The sequence below is a fragment of the Lonchura striata genome, chromosome 2 (assembly GCF_050655825.1).
Source record: "Lonchura striata isolate lonStrDom1 chromosome 2, ASM5065582v1, whole genome shotgun sequence".
Lineage (NCBI taxonomy): Eukaryota > Metazoa > Chordata > Aves > Passeriformes > Estrildidae > Lonchura > Lonchura striata.
The window spans coordinates 41759411-41778653 of record NC_140704.1 but is presented as its reverse complement, the minus strand read 5'-3'; the positions used below and the strand labels follow the sequence as shown (position 1 = coordinate 41778653).

At 41.4% G+C, this 19243-nt stretch overlaps 1 protein-coding gene across 2 annotated transcripts; it reads left to right on the top strand.

The window, feature by feature from the left end:
- The first annotated feature begins 6509 nt into the window (after positions 1 to 6509).
- On the top strand, positions 6510 to 18724 carry CMTM6 (CKLF like MARVEL transmembrane domain containing 6). Of its 2 annotated transcripts, XM_077786997.2 has the most exons (4): positions 6510 to 7205; positions 11938 to 12114; positions 13026 to 13124; positions 14598 to 18724. In XM_077786997.2, exons 1-4 carry the CDS (start codon positions 6633 to 6635, stop codon positions 14745 to 14747), a joined length of 999 nt encoding a protein of 332 aa, XP_077643123.2. In that variant the 5' UTR covers positions 6510 to 6632; the 3' UTR covers positions 14748 to 18724. The 2 variants fall into 2 exon arrangements, with proteins under 2 accessions (XP_077643123.2, XP_085429372.1); XM_085573246.1 differs by lacking the exon at positions 13026 to 13124.
- The last annotated feature ends 519 nt before the right edge of the window (positions 18725 to 19243 follow it).

Sequence of the window (19243 nt, the reverse complement as noted above, 5' to 3'; positions counted from 1 at the left end):
TTGAAGCCATGGTGTTCTTCATTTACAGTTATGTCTAAGGATGTGGTATAAAACATCTTGAAACATACTTTTATATTTTTACCTCTCAGTGAATAACATCAGTGGCAGATATTTAAACTTCCTTAAAACATTGTTTCTGGAAGGAAGGGGATAAATCTGCAGTGTTTGTTCCTGGGAGTGAACCTTGCTTATCTGACTTGGGTGGTTTTTGCTGCAGTGTTTTCAGAGCACACTCATCAGACTAAGGATCCTGCTGCTGGCTGCAGTGTGTTGCCTCAGTAGTAGTTAAACCAAGGTTAGGACTTTACAAGCTTTCAGTACATAAATGTTGAACATCACTTTTTCCTCTGTGAAATTTGTGGTTACTTTCTACTTAGAGCCTCAGACTAGGAAATGTAAAAGATATAGCCTGATCAAATGATTGCCAAGACATTTTAATGAGTTCAGGTTTTCTAGTTGTGTGTTGTTTTTTTTTTTTTTTAAATCAGTCTTAATTTCTCTGATTAGTTAGAAATCTCTCTATTTTGAACATGGTGGTACTCTTCTTCCCCAGTTCCTGCATTCTGTAGTGGTTCTGGTGAATTCACAGAATGGGTCAGGGTGGGAGGGACCACAGTGGGGTCATCTGGTCCAACCTCCCTGCTCAAGCAGGGCCATCCCAAAACACATGGCACAGGATTGTGTCCAGACAGTTATTGAATATCTCCAGTGAGGGAGACTCCACAGTCTCTCAGAGCAATCTGTTCAGTGCATAGTCATCTGCACAGTGAAAATGTTCCTCACATTACAGCAGAGCTTAATGTGCATCACTTTTGGGCTGTTGGCTCTTGTCCTATTGCTGGGCACCACCAAGAAGAACCTGGCTCCATTGGCACCCCGCTTTTAGATACTGGCAGACATTAATGAGGTCGCGACTCAGCCATCTCTTCCAGAGGCTGAACAGGCCCAGCTCTCTCAGCTTTTCCTTGTGAGAGGGATGCTCACTTCCCTTAATCATCTTTGTTCTCCTCCCTGGGACCTGATCCAGGAGCTCCATATCTCTTGTCTTGAGGAGCCCAAAACTGGACACAGCACTCCAGGTGTGGCCTCACTAGGACTGAGTAGAGGGGCAGGATCACCTCCCTTTACCTGAGTTATTTCCATATTTTCGAAATACCTAAATTTATTGAAGAACAACATTTGTCTTGCTGTGCACTTAACTCCCTCAAGCACACTTTTTAAAATAGAAGATTGAATTGTGGACTGAGAAGTTTCAGTGGATAATTTTAAGTATATCTTCAACTGCAGTCCTTAAAATTTTGCTTAGGTCAACAGTTCAGTAAAGGTGACACATGGGGAAATGCATGACCTGCTGATGAACAGCTGTATAGAATAAATTGTCTGGAAGAAAAAATTAGGCTTCTAATTATGGCTGAATGCCACACATCAGTATCATAGTAAGTTGTCTCTAGGTTCAGTATGTAAACTTGAAACCAAATTTGGAACGTGCTTGAGAGAAAAGATCCTCTGATGATGAAAGCAGAACCTGTTCTCACACAACTGCAGTGGTATGTGTCATTAGGGTGAAACTGGATTTTAACAGCAACATTTTAAACTAGTGGATACTGTCCATATTTTTGAAAGACAACTCCTGTAGTCTCTAAGTTAGTTCATTTGAGCATCTGTCAAAGCACAAAACCCTTTATGAAGCTGGAAAATTGGCCATATAATGCATTAATAGCTATTACACCAGGTGCCCTTATTTGGGGAGGCTGGGACAGGGGAAAACCTTACAAATTACTCATTATAGTTTCACTTCTCAAAACAGATGTCACTTCTCTGTATTTGAAGCTTCTAAATATGGTTTTCCCTAAGCCCCTCTAAGTTTGGAGGTTTGTGATTGTTTTGATTTTTCAATTATTATTTACGAATGCATATTGACAAAAAGACTGTCCCCTACCATGCCTTTTCATTCTAAAAGACTAAAGTAGCCTGCTTACCTCCTTCAAAGTCTCTTAATGCTGTCACTTCCTATCTGCAGCCTGCTTATGCTGTCTGGGGGCAAAATTTACCACCAAAGGAAAATACCTGAAAATATTTCTGTGTAACCTTATGTCTTTGGCTTCTTGTTTCTCTCTGATGAGACCAAGTCTCTTGGGCTGGTTGCTTTATCCTCTTGAGCTGCAGTTCCCCCAGCTACTGTTTTGGTGAGAGTAGACAATTAAGATGGGATTCACCACAACTATCATGCAAAATTAGTCTCTGTGACAGACATCCCTTTTCATAAAAAGTAGTGCCAGTAAACCCTGCTCCCTGTTTTCCTTCTTTCACCATCAAGTCAAGCACGAAACTAAATAAATTGGGTGAAAAACTGAAGCTAATTTGGCAAGAATACTTTCTTGTTCTATGCTGGGGAGGGGTTAGGTTTGGGATTACCCCAATTTTTGAAAGAGTGACATTATGAATTACATTAATTTTGCTCTCAATCACCCTTCTGTACCTTTAGTGCTGTTGGGTACAAAGTTTCAGATTAGCACATAAGATGCAGAAAGCAAAGAGATGATACTACAGGGCACAATTTTAATAACAATACTTTTAAATTATTTTCAGTATGAACACTGAAAAAATGCTACAATATAAAAAAAATCAAATAAATTCCTTTAGACTTTCAGGGCTACTTCAATGTAGACAAGTTGCTGATCAGACTGAAACTAAACGGTTTCAGGGGAATTTGGTAAATCTCTTCCTCCTTCTCTATCTTGTTCTCATGTCAGTTATTTTGAGTATACTGGTTCCAATAAAGCTACTCTGCAAACTTTAATCTTGAAATTTTTGACTAAATGTCCACTTTATTTCCAGGCAGGTCATATTTTTCAGCTGAAAATGGCAATCTCTGGAATGTGCACATGGCTTTTAGGTTTTATGGACTAGCTACTATATTAACCTTAAATTTCTAGTGATACTTCTGAAATGCAAGAATTTCTGCCTGTTGGGCTGCAGTCTCTTCTTGGGGAGCAAACAGTTTGCAGTGGGACACCTGCAGCAGCAGAACTGTTGCCTATTAAACACCTCATGGCTTAATGCTTCTCTGTGCCATGCAGATGCATGCAGAAAACCACTGAGAAGAGTTGGCCTAAGCTTGCATTTGGAAAGTGTGGGGATTTCATCTCTAGTGCCATAAGGGATACTTAGTAATAGCTGTTAAAAATGCTAATTCTTCATCTTCAGCTGTTTAAAAATCACACATTCGAGCTTGTTTAGTGTGGTGTCATGGTTTGTGAAGTTCAGTTGCAATATTGAGCACAAAAATAGAGCCTCAGGAGCTAAAGAAAGTTCAGCAGATGCAACATATTCAGGTCTTCTTTGAGCTCATTGTTGCAGTACTTGGAATATTCAATTTGCTAGCTAATCATCCTGTATTTACTTCATGTAATAAATGGGGATAGTCTATAACAGAATATGCTGAGATGCCCACATGAGAACATTAAAATGAAGGAGGGAGTTGTGCCTCAGACAGGCTGTCTTCAGTGGAGCTCTCTGAATTGTGCAGTAACACACACTTCTTCCTTTTCCTCATCACTCTTCCAACGAAACTTAAGTCTGTCTCTTTCAGTGGTTTGGGCTTCGAAGCTGCTTTCCCATTTTTCTACTTTCTGCTCCTTGCCTTCTGCAAGAAAAGCAAAAAAACCCATAACTGCATTTTCGAAAGTGAGAAAAGGAGAACATGAATTCGTGAGGCCAGTGCTGCCAATTCTGAGTGCAAGGGACTCAGGCTTTAGTGTTGCATTATAACAGCGCACAGAGCATGCCAAAGAGCCACTGGAGCTCACTTGATGAAAACAGCAATGCAGCTGTGTCCTGAAGCCCTCTTATTGCAGTAGTGGCATTTACTCAACTGTTTCAAGGAATTCTAGTCACAGTTTTTGAAATTATTTCAACATGGGGGCGAGACGTAGCAACTGTAACACAGCTATACTGTGTACACTGCCATCTCCTCTAGTGAGGGGGCTTTCTCCATTGGTATTGCTTTTTGGTCAGTATGGAGGGTGTCTTGGAGATGTAATGAGGGAGAAAACTAGGTCACTCATCACTAATCTGCTTCCACTGATGTCTCTCTCTGTGCCTGACTGACTGGAGATGTTACCACAGCTCAGCATCTAACTATGAGGTTGATTCTCTGCCACCATGTCCCGCCTTTAGTTCTGCTCCTGCCAGTCCAGCAGAGGCTGTGGCAGGGAAAGAAAGACTTAATTTTCTGGAAAACTGTCAGGTGTAGCACATAACCAAAAGGAAATTAATAGCTGTATACCTGAAATGGGATTTCCATCACATCACAGTCAGTCAGTTACTGTTATTTGCATTAAACCCTATTGTTAATTACAGTAACTGTTGTTTTAATTCCCTCTTTAAAGGAAGATTACTGTATTGGAAAGTTAGTGTGATAAAAAGGGTGAAGAACACCTGCTGTACTTCTGTGAAGAACAGCATAATGTAATGCTTTAAGCATTTTCAAGATATCAACTCCTATGCTGTTGTCCAGTTTTCATTCCTTCTCTGTCACATGTCACACAACCTTACAGTTCCCTAGCTTTGCTGTAGTTTTGCTTTTCCTTAGCTTCTTAAAAAAAAAAAAAAAAAAAAAAATTGGCCTCTATAAGTTAGGCTTTAAATGGCAAGCTAACCTTTATTATTCATGCATTGTTTATATGTATTTCCTGGAGAGTGCCTGAATGGGAAAACCAGCTTAAAGATGGCAGAAACTGGAAAGAGATCACCATCTATTTTATCTTTTGTAGTCTTGTTTTGTGTTTCTGTGGCTCCTTGAAAAGCAGTATGTCCTCAAGACAATTGTCTTCAGCACTAACATCTGTATTCATAATCTAGCAGTGCTGCATGGAAGCATTCTAAAGACTCATAAGGGAAGTCTTAGATGCTGCTGAACATCTTAAAAGACTGGACAGCTGCTTCTACCTTGGTTAAGTCCTGTCTCAGTCAGACCACATTATATCCTAGACACATGCTTTGTGGCTTTGAGTTCTTCAGCCAGTTGTGAAATATTGTGAAGGAAGAAAACAAGAAGGAAATTTCCTTCAGAAGAGAGATGCCAGCTTCTAAAATGTAATCTAATTTATAATGTACTAGTGTGAAAAAATGTAGTGAAGGCACTGGGAACTTATAAGCGGTAACAGCAAGTGTTCCTGACTACACCTACCTGCTCAGTCCTGTAGTCTGGGATGCTGCCAACAGAGCCGTATTACACTCACCCTAATCCCAGGCATAAACTGGGGCACACCCATGGTGATAACCTCATTTGTTTTAGTGGAAACACCTAAACCTTGGGAATCACAGGACTTGCCCTACTCATCTGCCTCCCAAGCCAATTCCTGCAGCCAAACATTGTTTTTGGCAGTGACAGGTCTGTATGATCCTGCAGAGGGACACTGTGGATTCCCATGGATTGTGTTTTCTTACCAGAAGAAGGCACACGGCTTGCTGGTACACATTCAGCAGGGAGTGTGGTCCAGCTGCTTTGGTCTGGCCCATACTTTTGCATCTTCCCAGTTAAGGGGATGTCCTGGCAGAGTTAAAAGTAGCCCCAGCCTCATGGAGTTCTGTAGCACACACGTTCCCACTGCACTGTGCATTTCCCAAAGAGAAGCAGTATCAAAACAGCCTGACCTGTTCCCTAAGCAGGGAATCTGTTCCTATACAGCTACTGTTAAGCAAGCAAATCTCCTCTTTTTTCAACCTGTAGCAATCTTCCACTTGGTGATATGAGTGTTTTCTCTCATTGACAAGGAATGTCTTCAAAGACAATGATTCTTCTCCTGTACTCAGCACTGGTGAGGCCACACCTTGAGTGCTGTGTCCAGTTCTGGGCCTCTCAGTTCAGAAGACACTGAGGTCCTGGAACAAGCCCAGAGAAGGGCAGCTGAGCTGGTGAAGGCTCTGGAGCACAAGTCCTGTGAGGAACAGCTGAGGCAGCTGGGGTTGTTCAGCCTGGAGAAAAGGAGGTTCAGAGGTGACCTTACTGATATCTAGAACTGCCTGAAAGGAAGTTGTAGCAAGATGGGGGTCGGGATCATCTCTTAGACAACTCATGACAGGACAAGAGGACATAGCCTCAAGCAGCAACCAGGGGAGGTTTAGGTTGGACATAAGGAGGAATTTCTTCACAGAAAGAGTGATTAGACACTATAATGGGCTGCCCAAGGAGGTGACAGAGTCACCATCCCTTCAGGTGTTTAATGCAAGACTGGACGTGGCACTCAGGTGCACACAGGCTGGATTCAATGATCTCAGAGGTTTTTTCCAACCTAATTAATTATGTGAATGTAACCAGGGAAAGCTTTGTCTTAGACCCCTCTTTTGATACCGCAATCTCGTGTGACAAGTGAATACTCGTGTAAAAATTACTTGCCAAGCCCCGGCTGGCGAACTGAGCCCAGCCCGGGCCTGAGGCGGCCCCGCGGTCCCTCACGCTCCCGCCCGCGGCCGCCAGGGGGAGCGCCCCGGTGCCGCCGGCCCAACGGCCGGTGCAACCGCAGCCCCCCGGGGCCCCGGGCTCCCCGGGGCTCTCCCCTTCCCGCTCCCGTCCCGCCCGCCGCCCTTTTGCTTTCGGATTTTCCCAGCTGACAGCCGGCTGCCCGGCCATGGAGAACCGCGCCGCCCACAACAAGACCACGGACCCGGAGGCGTCCCGCCGACTGCCGGCCTTTTTCTCGCGGTTTTTTCCAGCCGGGAACCGGCGGCCCGGCCCGCCCCGGCAGAGCGCCTCCGCCTACAGCGAGCCCAGGGCACCGGAGGCGTCCCGCCGACTGCCGCCCTTTCTCTTGCGGCTTTTCCCAGACGGCAGCCGGCGGCCCGGCCCGCCCAGGGAGAATGTCTCCGCCTACAACGCGACCCCGGAACCGGAGGCGTCCCGCCGACTGCCGCCCTTCTTCTCGCGGCTTTTTCCAGCTGGGAGCCGGCGGCCCGGCCCGCCCCGGCAGAGCGCCTCCGCCTACAAAAAGACCAGGGCACCGGAGGCAACGACGTCCCGCCTGCCGCCCTTTTTCTTTCGTTTTTTTCCATCTGGCCGCCGGCGGCCCGGCCCGGCCATGGAGAACGGCGCCGTCTACAACGAGACCACGGAACCGGAGGCGAAGGCGGCCCGCCGCCCCGCCTTGGGCTGCACCCTGCGGCACCTGCGGGGGTGGCGGCTGCCGGTCAAGGTGGTCCAGACGGTGAGTGCCCCCCTGCCGGGGCTGGCGCGGAGCGAGCGCCGCTGGCGGGATGGCCGCCCGGGCCGGGAAGAGACCTGCAGTCTCCCGGGGCTGAACCCGGCGGGGCTGGAGGTGCCCCGCTCTGGCATGGAAACGAGCGAGTTGTGAGGACCTTCGTCTTTACGAGGTCCCCTGCCGCTTAAAAATTAACTCCTCGGTGATCCGCAGCAGGCTGGGGAGATGGCCGCGCATGGGCTTCGAGGGAATGGATTCTGCCGGTCGGAAAGGGCTGGCTCCGCCGGGAAGGTGTCCTGACTTGTGACGTGCCATGGGGTCACTGAAGTTGTGCAGACCTGTAACTCATGGAAAGCTGGCGTGGTGCCTTGTAATGCTGGTTCAAAGGGGTGTATTGTGGGGAAGCGGTGGGAGTGTTCCTGCCTCATGCCCGAGCTGCAGGAGTAGGTACTGACCTCGGATGGTGCCGGCGTCGTGTGCCCAAGGCTCGGTGCTGCAGCCGCCGTGGTCCAGCTGCTTGCTGGCCTTAAACACCACCCGCCCCGGCTCAAAATCAGAGGGAAGCCTCGCAGGAAATGTAGTGCTTTATTCTGAGGGCCGGGTTGGGTGAAAACAGGAGTAAGAAGCCTTTGGTTGAACCTCACCATAGGGCAGTAGGACTGGGAAGGGCATTGCTGGGTCATGAGCTCCAGACCTTCCTCTCTTGCTGCTCCTACAGCCCATTCTAAGCCTGACAGTCTGTGCTGTCCATACTAAACTTAAGGAGCCTATTTCTTCCATGATTTGTGGTAGAAAATTGCACCAGAAACCTGTAATCGTGATGTCCCATTGCATGAGACATCATGTCAGGCAGCCCTGGGCCCATCCGGAAATAAAAAGCTTGTTTTCTGCCTTTTATACAAATTGTTTCTGAATCAAGCAGTTGGGCTTTTGTTGCAAGGTTCTGTTCAGTGTTTGGTGACAAGCTCTTCCAAAATGTACCAGTGTGACTGCTGATAAGGATGTGAGGAGCATCCTTATGTACTTACTAGCAGGGAATGAGTGAAACTCGTGGTAAAGGGTGGCTGATTGCAAATGTGTGTCAGCCTGCATTTTGCAGCCAACACAATCAGATGTGTCATGCTTACAGGAATTGTAGGTGATTTCCAGCCCTTTCGCGGTAACTTCACCATTGCAGAAAAGAGGACATTTGGGTTTTAAGCTTCATCTCGCACACAGTCAAAACCTTCAACCAGAAATGTAATATTCTTTAGTGTTCATAAAGTGGTAACACTGCCAAAAATAAAGTTTTCTAAGAGTGTTAAAAAAAAAATCACACCTAAGAATGCATTAAACAAATAAAATGGGACATAAACTTCTAATTCATCTACTGGAGATTAATAAAGCAAGATCTGCTGGGTTCTGCTCCCTGACAAGCAGAATGTTTATATAAACAGGTTAATTGACTAAAATAAAATAAGTGATTATGTAGGCAAATTTACTGTTTTACCAAAGCCTTAAGCTGTTTAATTATTTAAAATGCTTTCTAAGGAGAAAAAAAAAAGAAAAATTATCATTATCCTAAACAGGATGTTCACATGTTCCTAAATAAGTAGCAGTTTATGGCCTGATCCTATTAGTCAGTGAGAGGAAAAAGAAAATGGAGTTATAGTTGTTCACCCTCCTAATTTCCAACATTTTCCCCTTCTTTTTTGTAACCTTTATCAAAATGCAGAGATCTTGAGGTCTGGGTCAAAACACTTTAAACAAGCCTCGGAAAGTCCTGAAGGTGGAAGCCTCCATCCCTGCAGTAAGAAGGTTCCTGTTCTGGGAAAGTCTTGATTTTTGGAAATGTCAGTGATGGTCATTAACTTCTGGCTTTGTGTTTTAACAGTGGTTGTTACTGGGATTATGCCCTGATAATTGCTTGTGTAGACTGCTAAACAGGGTGTTGCTATCAGAAAGTGGGCTCTGTTCATTGTAGAGGTGATCAAAGGTTTTGTAAAACACTCTGAAATCATCTGGAGAAAACTGGCTTCTAGACCTAAGAAATACTTCCCTTCAGATGAATAATGGCATATACTGTAACCGAAGCCAGTTCTTTTGAGCAAATGAAACAAGGAAAATGTCACTTCTAGAAGTCACAAATTTGAGTGCCAAAAGGATGCTGGGAGGCATGTTATTGCACAGGTTTCTAGGATGTTGTTTTGTTTGTTTGTATTTTTTTAATAGGTGGAATGTTTTTGTTAGTCCATGACTGGTTCAAATTCAGCACAAAGGTAAAGGGCACACTGTGTATTGTGCCAAGATTGAGGTAGAAGCTAATTCTTACCTAAAGCAGGACAAGTTGTCATCAACTATTGTTTAACTCGAGTCAAAATGCCCTAGCTGGAAAGGAAAGTTGTAATTCAGGCTTAAAAATCAGCTCCTTTTTGAGCTGTTAATGTCCTGTAGCAGCCTGAATTGTGCAGACTTAAGAGAGAATTAATATGTGCACCCATCTGAACTAGGAGATTTTGTACTGGAAATCCCACTGGTGAGCATCTTCACAGGATTGTTGGCAAGTTTATTGATGTGCTCTATTTTTGTAGCAATTAGTTTGTTAAATTCTTTTGTAGCAGTTCACTTGTTAAATCTTCTTTATAAAATTGACATTTGTTTAGAAACTTCCAACAGTAATGTCAGTATCAATTAATAATTTCTTGCTGGCACAAGACAGACGAAGATGTTTGATTTCTGGTGTACATACAGACAGGACTGATAACAAAATTAAAAAATCCAAAACAACTGCTTCTCCAACAATGCTTTTGGTATTTAAAACTTTTTTGGTGGTAGTAGGACAGCAGAGGAATCCCTTTTTTTCCTGATCGTGATATCAAACAGCAAGTTAAGAAACCCAAGCAGAGCTCTCTGGCATCTCATAAATGTGCTGCTGATACATTTACTGAATCAAAGCACTTACTGAAAGTTCTTCAAGCCAACTTTTTTTTTTTAATTGATGTACCCTATTTTATTACTCAAATTATTAATAAAAAAAGCTAATGTTGTCTTGCACAAGTCCCATACAGGATTCTACTTGGTAAATCTCAATTATTTGACATTGAACCCTTTATAACTGCTCTTTGAGTGGGATTTTTTTCAACTTGTTTGTACACTCAGTGGAGAAGCTTTTTTCATTTATTTAGATCATATGTCTATCTGGACATATACTTTCTTTTAAGGACAGGTTTATTTTCTTTCTGTTCTGTTTCAACTCAAGTGAAAGTGATGACTGCTGTTTCCAGTGCTTATAAAACAAGAGAAGTTTTTATGTACAGTGCTATCTCACAGCTGACCTAGTGAAAAATGTGAAATTGAAAGTAATTGGATGCAGCTATAAGCCCAAGTTTAGGAATGAAAAAAAACCCAAAAAAAACCAAAACCATAAAAACTGTAAAGTCAGAGTTTAAAACATTCCCAGTCTGACACTGTAGTTCAGTGGTTTAGGTGCAAGGGCTGCTGAGAAGTTTGTGTTGCCAGCCACTGTGAGAGAGAAAGGAAGCATGTGGAGGCCTGATAGTAATATTGATGTTTCCCAGCTCCCATTCTTTCTGAGCTCCTGTTTACTTTATATTATTGCATTTCCAAAACATGGTTCTCTGAAGTTCTCTTCTGAGACCTGGCTTAGTAAGGGTAATTTACACTTCCTACTGCTAAATTGTTGTTCTTGTTTTTACTGTGAGAAAACTGAAACCAAAAGCTGTTGGTTATTTTCCAAGAACAATTCTGAAATTCTGAATCTTAAATTTATTTTTTTTAAAAAACAAAGAACTGTTGACCTCTTCATTGCCCACATACTTTTACTAAAAATATGATCATCATTCTCATATCAGTCTCAATTTTATGATCCAGGCTGATTCCTGCTCATGGTTTTGTTTCAATTTGAACTCCTTACTGCGAAGATCTCTGAAGCTATGCCATGTGATGAAGGAAGTAATGCTATTTATGGGATGGAGGAAACTAGCAAGAAGTGGCCAAAATAAAAGAACAGTTAAATAAAGCCATATTCTTTATTGTACAATAAAACAGTAGAAAATCCAGTAGCAGGGATATGGTGATTGTATAGGAAGTAAGTTACGTTCTTTTCTCAAAACACACTGTGGCAGGAAGGTGAAGATAAACCTCTGCATGAATTAAACATTTCCTACATAGCTTGAACATAGTGTAAACTTTCAGTTCCTACAAGAGCAGTGGAGCTTCCATCATTACTGGGTCACAAGCATGTGAGTGTTGGGTTCATGGACTTTCTCTGAAGTTTTATCAAGTGAGGTAACATCAGCTGTGAACTTTGAGGGAGGTAGCTGAGTGTGTCAGGGCTGTCCAGTTTCCCCCACTGCCCTGAACCCAGATACATTCAGAACTGAGTGCAGCTGTATGTAGTAAGCAGCAGCATTTTGCAGGATGTGTATTCTCCCTTCTGCTTCAAACTGGCAGTTGCACAAACCCACAATACAGGAATCTTGTCTGTCTAATCAAGAAGCCTCTGTTTTGCTGTGTGCTCAGCTTACCTGAGTGTGTTTTATGGACCACCTTAACAGCCAAGTGTAAACCATGTCATTGTATAATTATTTCTGTCTGTATTAATATAGTGCAGAACTTGAAACTTTTTGTAGATTGAGAATTTTTGTTACAGCTAGCTTATTAATGATCGTATCAGAGGTGTCTGTTTGTTGAAGATGTTAGAGATTTGATCCAATTCAAGCATGTTATTTGTTTGCAGATTTTCTCTTTTGTGGCTGTTGTTTGTGAAGAAATTGTGGACTATTGCATCACTTGTAGTGGACTTTACTTTTTTGAATTCACAAGCTGCAGTGCCTTTCTTTTGAGCCTCCTGATTCTGTCTGTGTATAGCACTAAATTTTATGAATCACTGGGGGAAGATAAAGTGCAGAAACTGGTAAGAAAACTTTTTTTTAAAAAACAAACCATTTTTTCTAAGTGCATAAAGTCTGCTGTGGAGTAAAAAGCCTATGCAAAATGAATCTCCTTTTCTTCTCCATGTAAATGGTAGATTAAAGTATCTTATAGTTTAAAAATGAGCCAACTTTGAGAGTTTATACTAACACCTTTTTCAAAGCTGGCTACCTGCAGGATTTTAGGACTTGTGTGGAAAAGTCTTTCCATTAATGTACATTAGTGCATTAAAGTACTAATACTACAGCATAGCCATCGCAGATCTGTATACATATGGAATATAGTTTACTACCAGCATTATGCTTGCAATTAAAAAAAAATTAAAAAGTTTACCCTATCTATTTTCCTACTGGGTGTAGACTATCTCCTTTTTGGCAATAATATCATAACTCATTACAGTTTATGGCTTTATACTTCAGAAGATCCAGAAGTGGGAGAAAGTTGCTCTGTAAAGTCAGCAGGAGCATTATACCATCTCACAAGTGTCCCTTCCTATGTACCTTCAGAACAAACAGTAGTGTCTTGATGTGAGGGTACAGATAAGGGAGTGTAGTAAAAGGTTTGAATGAGCACATTTACTTACAGTTTTCTGATTGCTTAAATGTTTTACATAAGGAATAAAGCTACCATAGTTGTCCTGAGCATGAATTTGATTAAATTAAAGTAATTAAATATTTTAAAAATACAAAAACAGGGCAGACTCCTTTAAATAGCTGATAATGTTGAATGTCATTTAGAATACAGCTGTAAAATGTATTTTCTGAAGCTTCCACTAGCATCAAAGTATCAAAACATAAATTCACCGGCAGGTTAACTCAGCTGTTGTTATGTTTGTTCTTTTTAGGTAATCTGTCTACAGTTAAATTATATATGTTTTTATATATATATTTGCAGAATTTTTGGGCTGTGCTACTCATAGGTGCCTGTTTTCTGTTAGCATCAATAGTGTTTTCTGCAACCTCCGCTGACTCTGCTGTTGAAATTGCTGCATGTGTAAGTCTTAAAATGGCAAGATTTACTTTGTATTTATCTGGTATGTTATTTGTATGTTAATTTCTCTGTCTTCCTCTAAACTTCACTCAATTTGCAGAGAAGAAACTGGGAAATGAACTCTGTGCATTGTGATGTTTCAGGAGGAATTTGCTATAGCAGATCTTCCAGAAACTTACCACAGGAAATCCAAAGAGCTGGCATTCCTCTGGATTCCTGGAAAGCTCTCTGTGCCCTTGCAGCTCCCCACCTTTTGCATGCTGCCTTGGATTTGTATTATTTCCTGTCATCTCTTGCTGTTCAACATTGTCATCTCTTGAAGCTTGCCCAGTTCTCTGATACACTACTTCTGAAATTTCTGGTTTTCTTCAACTGTCCTTTCATAATGTCACCCCCTCACAAAGTCAAGAAATCCTGTCTTTTGCTTTTACAGAGCATATGTGGGCAGCACAGACTTGCACAACTGCAGTAAGAGCAGCAGTTTCCTCAGTGACAGAAATAGTAGAGCAACAGGGCATTCATCTCCTAGGGAACACTCCTAGGGAACTCCTAGGGCAAGGCACTAAAGGGGCTTTTGGAATGCTGTAGATATAATAATTCCCTAGTCATTTGAATACTTCTTTTGAATAACCTTGGAATTGTGAACATGTGAGTTTAAAAGATTGAATTCTTGAATGAGAAAAAATGATTTGGAAAAGAAAGCAAGATAATTCTGTTCCATGGCAGCATCCGCTATTAGAGATACACACTTCTGTGTAGTCATCTTATTTGATGTAGATCTATTTAGACCTTACAGTTTGAGCATAAATCAGGTGTCAGCTTTGTTGTTTTTTTATTCTCTCATACAGAAAAAAAAAATCTACTGTGATTTAATACTTATTAATGTCAAATCACTTTGGTCCAAACCAGTTGTGTATAATTTAGGTAGAGTTGGAATAATGCATATGTTTCTTTCCTTGTTTGAAAAAAGCTGCCTTCTCTTTATCACTTCTCATCGTGCCATGTCTGGTAACAAAATATCATTCACAAAATGTCATTTCATTCTCCCTTGCTGACACAGGCTCTGCAGATCTTCTCTTCCTTCACCTTCTGTGTGTTATTCTTCTTCATTTACTTTCATTAATCAGCAGCCCTCCCTTGGATAAATAGTCTGCTATATGCTGTGCTACTTTAGTAACTGATTTTGGCAATGCAACTAATATACTTTTGCTGTTAAAGGTTGATTAGAACACAGTATGAGGTTTGCACTTGATTAAAAGAATGAAAGCTGTAAAAACTTCTGCAATGAATGTGCTAGAATTATGATTTCTGATCTGTGTCTAATTTGAATGGAACTGTCAATTTAAGGAGGACTGTAATCTTAACTGTAAGCGTTATTAATGTATATAAAATGGTACAGTGAATCTTTCCAAACAATGTTAGAATGCTATTACTCTTTATGCATTTTAAAATCACATATTTCTGTCCTTTTCACAGGTATTTGGATTTTTTGCAAGTTTTGCCTTTGCAGCTGAATTTGGTATAGAGATCTATCTCAAGCGAAAACAAAACACTGGTGGACGCCCTGAAAATCCTGGTAACACTCCGAGTGCCACAGAAAATCAGCCATTGAATAAACGAAGCTAACTTCCTGAAATTGTTTCTTTTTTTTTTTTTTTTTTTTAATTGGAGCAAACTAAAATGAACTTTCAGTGCACTGTAGGTAACAACTTCTGTTTCTTTGTTCTAGTCAATTTTGTATGCATTGCTCATCACAAATTTTTATGGATTCTTGGTCAGATAATGGCATCTTGAGCATCATGTTCTAAGGTAACTGGTCCTGCCACCCGCTGGGGTGACAGCCACTAAAAAACCTTGGGTCTAAGCAGAATAACTTCAGGACACCAGTGTGCTGATTTGATTTTGACAGATATGACTAATAAAGGTTAATGTCTGAGGCATAAATTCTGAGCTATAACCTAAAGATATTTTCTGGTTAAATGGACCAGATGTTTCTGTTGTGAGTTAAAAATTAGCACAGCACAATTAATTTTGTACTTCCTGGTCAAACTGAATGCAAAAGGGATACCTAACTGGAATTTAGAGGAATGTTTATCATTAAGTAAGGGGTTTTGGGTTGTTTTTCCTATTCCTATGTCTCAGTTCTGTCTGTGGAGATCAGTTTAATGGTATAGTGACTGTAGGGGGTTTATGGGGAAGGTAATGTAAATGGTATATTGAGGAGACAGTTTTACACCCCATGATTGTCAAAGTTTGCACTTGTATGCCAGAATCTTCTTTCACATGGTTTTGAAAGCTCTAACAGTTGCAGGAAGAAACTTGAAAAGCCAGCGGTGAGAGGAATAAGATAAAGTATTTTGCATGAAGCAACCCCAGAAGTAGCAATCTGAGTATCAGTAAGGAAAGAACCTTACAGCACTTTGATTCTACCCTGGTGAATATTACTTGCAATGTTAATACCATATGCAGCTTGTGTATGTGGAGATACTGCTAACTTTTGCCAGAATGGTTTTGAGCCTCACCATTTTCTGTGTTTATAAATATTGCAGTAGCTTGAGACTCCTTGCTGCTGACTAGCTCAGCTGGTAAACAGGTAAATAAGCACTTGTCCCCTTGATTTGTTTTGCAAACAACAGTCTGCAGGACTGCAAGGAACATGATTGATGGGACATGTATCGGACAAGTGACGGTTATGTCAGACCAGATGTTGATGGCTGTGAAAGAAATGAAGTGCTAAAAAAGTATTTTTCTGATGTCTAAGGTAAAAGCAAGACTGCTCTGCCTCTCTTAAGAGGAAAGCCTTCAAAAGCAGGGCAAATGACTGTAAGCCAGGAGATATTCTAAAATACCAAAGCAAATGAGAAAAAGCTGACAATGTTTGAGTGCTTGAGACATTTGCCGTGTCTCCCATGTTTGCAGACGTTAACTGCATTTCACTGATATCCCAATCTGGCATGTTCCCAGTCCTGTAACCTGTTGTGGCAGCATTGAGACCAATCCCCCCAGAAACTGGCTGAGCTGTATTTGGAAAAGGAAGAGGAAGCTGTTTTAAGACAAAGGATTGTAATAACAAGTCAAAGTTGGTTCTTTTCCCATTGCTGCCATTTTCTGGTGGGTGTGGTTTTGTGACGTTCTCTCTCTCTATAGCTTGAGACTTAAGACTAACACTACACTTTACTTGGAGGATGTAAAATTCTGCCAGGTGGTGTAAAGCACCAAGTTAAAGCCACAGTTTGGTTTTAGAGGAGATACGTTCCTTCATAGAATTTTCTGTGTTTTAAAGAAGAAATGCTCTTTGGACTGTTTTTTTTTCTCTTTTCCTTGTATTTATTAGTGTCTGCTCGCACTAAAATCTGATTTCAATCAGTGCTTGCTGTAGCTGTCTCTGATAACTGAATAGATTAGGGATGTTTGGTTTACAAGCAGTGTTACTGGTGATACAAAATACCCATAATGAGAAATATCTCTTCCATGATCTGCAATGTCTTACTCTGGGGACTGCGCTAGAATAATTAACATTACAACTGGCTTTTTTTGGTTTCTTTTTATTGCCTAGAGTCCTGCTGAATTTTTTCCACATCAAAATGTCTATAGTCTTTAAATCTTCATCTGTAATTGGTAGCTTACATATAGTGTAAGAGCAACACTGTGCTGCTAAGTATTCATTAAGCAGTGCAGGACTTTGAATGGACTTTTATCTTGAGGTATTTTCTCCTGTTATTTTTCTCAGCCTGAAGATAAGTTTCCCCAGCCTGAAGCTGGGTTTTGGTTGGTTTTTTTCTTACAGGTTTTTCCCCACCTAAGTAATGTGTTACTGATGTCCATTCCTAGAGATACAGAAAGGGATCTATAAAGTCATCTCCTGTCCTTGGCAGTTTACCTGGCCATAGTCTGTCACACAGTGGTTAAATACTGGGAGCAAGTCACAGAATGGTTATAGGTTTAAGGCAGTTGCCTAAAATGTTCCTTCCACGCCAGTTGTTGGCTAACATGCATGATAGTGCTGTTAATCCTTGCACCTCATAAGGTGTTTTTGCTGTTTTAAAAGAGTTGAGAAGCAGATTTGCATGTGTGTGTGCTGTTTTCTGCTTCTGTTAGGTTATTTTTTTAACAGCTTTATCAGCTTCCTATATCCTAGCTTTCCTTATCACTCCTAGGTCGTCTGCCCTCCCAGTCTAGGTAGGGGAGAGGCTTCCTTGCTGCAGTGACTGAGCAGACTGGTCTGCAGTCTTGACATGCTCCTTTGATGCCTGTGGTGTCAGATGCTGGCTTTAAATATCTGTCTCTTAATTAGACTGATCCTAGAGAATGCTGTTGGAGCTGGACTAAATGTCTGGTTCTGCAGGAGTTCTGTGTGTATGGCTGGATGCCTCTTACCCCTCATGCTCTGTCAGCAAAGCCCTTTGCTTGTTTCCCAGCCTGCTTCTGATGAAATCAGCCAACCTTATTTAAACCAGCTATTTAAATTGCTTCCATTAATGTGGTTGATTTTGGTTTAAGCAGATTAGGGATTGTTCAGGAGAGTGATAGGAGCTCTGGCAGAAGTGCTGTTAGATACAATGCCTCAGATGTCTTCTGTTGGCCAAATGAACATCTCTGTACATCATAACTGGTAGTAAAGCCTGTTGGAAAGAAGCAGTTGGCTTAGTACATCTGTCTGGGGATTGTCTTCTCCATTCTTCACCACAGTGCTTGGCAGCGGTGTTGGAGCCTGCTTGGACACTCAGCTTTGGTGTTTTCCAGCTGAACCTGTCGATGTTAAGGCTCTGTAGCCACTTTCAAGGCTTTTTTGCAGTGCCTTGAGAATCGGTGCAGAGGATTTTGCAGGATACATGAGGACTTGTCCAGTGGCTGGACTGTGAGCTTCTGCTCGGAGGATCTGTACTGGGCATTGCTTAAATTGGGAATGATAATTTTTGTGTTTGATGTTTAGCCCACATTAAAATCACAGTGCTACCAGTGTCCTTTGGTTCTGAATATGGGAAGGAATTGTGCCTTACTGCCTGTACCCTGTACTTGAAAAGAGCAGGGAAGGATTACAGGTGAGTTCTACCTTTGCACCTTCTAACCTGAAAGAGCAGTGAGCAATCTCACGCAATTCTCAGAGCTCAGCAAAGGATGTTTCTTGAGCAATGGCTGTCGTGGTGATTCTTGTTCAAATTTGTGCAATAAAATACCAAGCTTTCTACATGGAAGGGAAATTCTTAGTGAAATTTTCAAAGATTCTATAAAATTGTAACAAATAAAGATGCTGATAGTGCCTTTAGAATGGAACTAACCTTTTTTTTTAGTCTATTGCTGTAAACATAAGCAGCTCTCTGGGTATTAAATTTTATGCTGGACAGAGCTGTATGTCACTTTTAATGCCATTAAGAATTTAAGTGATTTTTAATTATTATTAAAGTGGGATGAGAATACATTAATGTTGTATATATTTCCAGTGTTGCATTGAATTTCTATCTAATTTTTAAATGCTTAAATATTTTTTTATTATTCTAAACCTGTGATCTTGTTTTAATACATTATGTTTTCTTGATCTGAGGAACTTTATACAATATTTTGTAATCATTTTTTAAAATAAAGGTTTAGTAAATAAGTGTTTCTTGGTTTTCCTATGATTTGTTGTTGCTATGTACTTCTCCCAAAACCAACCATAGGAAATAACATCATTCTTTTGTTCCTGGTTTGGAGGAAAGAGTTTGCATTGTGTTTGCCTGTTCCTGGGGAAGAGGGTCCAACTGGCTGGATATTCTCACTAGAAGTTCCCAGGAAAAAAGATCTGATAAGGTCAGTATTGCTCCTGACCACAGGGTCCAGCCTAAGTAGTTTGCAGTAGCTTTTACATGTGGTCTATAAGTTATTGTGAGAAGCATAATCAGGTGCTGCTTCCTATTGTCTTGATGGAACTGAAAAAATAAAGGGGCAGACTTGCTAAAAGAAAGAGCACAACCTAACAAAAGGTGTTGAGAGCAAATAATTTATTCTGCTGTAGAAAAACGCAGGTCACTGACTTCCTTGGTTGAGGGAGAGCCGCTTGATCTTTAAAAAATTGTTTGGCTGATTGTCAGTAGTAGGGGGTGAGGAAATGGAAGCAAACCTGCATGTTTTGCTTTTTGGCAGGG

Bases quoted from the DNA above. Each gene is read 5' to 3' on its own strand.
- CMTM6 (XM_077786997.2), top strand. From the start codon at position 6,633: ATGGAGAACCGCGCCGCCCACAACAAGACCACGGACCCGGAGGCGTCC. The intron at 7,206-11,937 runs GTGAGTGCCCCC...ATTTGTTTGCAG, and splicing joins CGGTCAAGGTGGTCCAGACG to ATTTTCTCTTTTGTGGCTGT. The intron at 13,125-14,597 runs GTAAGTCTTAAA...TCCTTTTCACAG, and splicing joins CTGTTGAAATTGCTGCATGT to GTATTTGGATTTTTTGCAAG.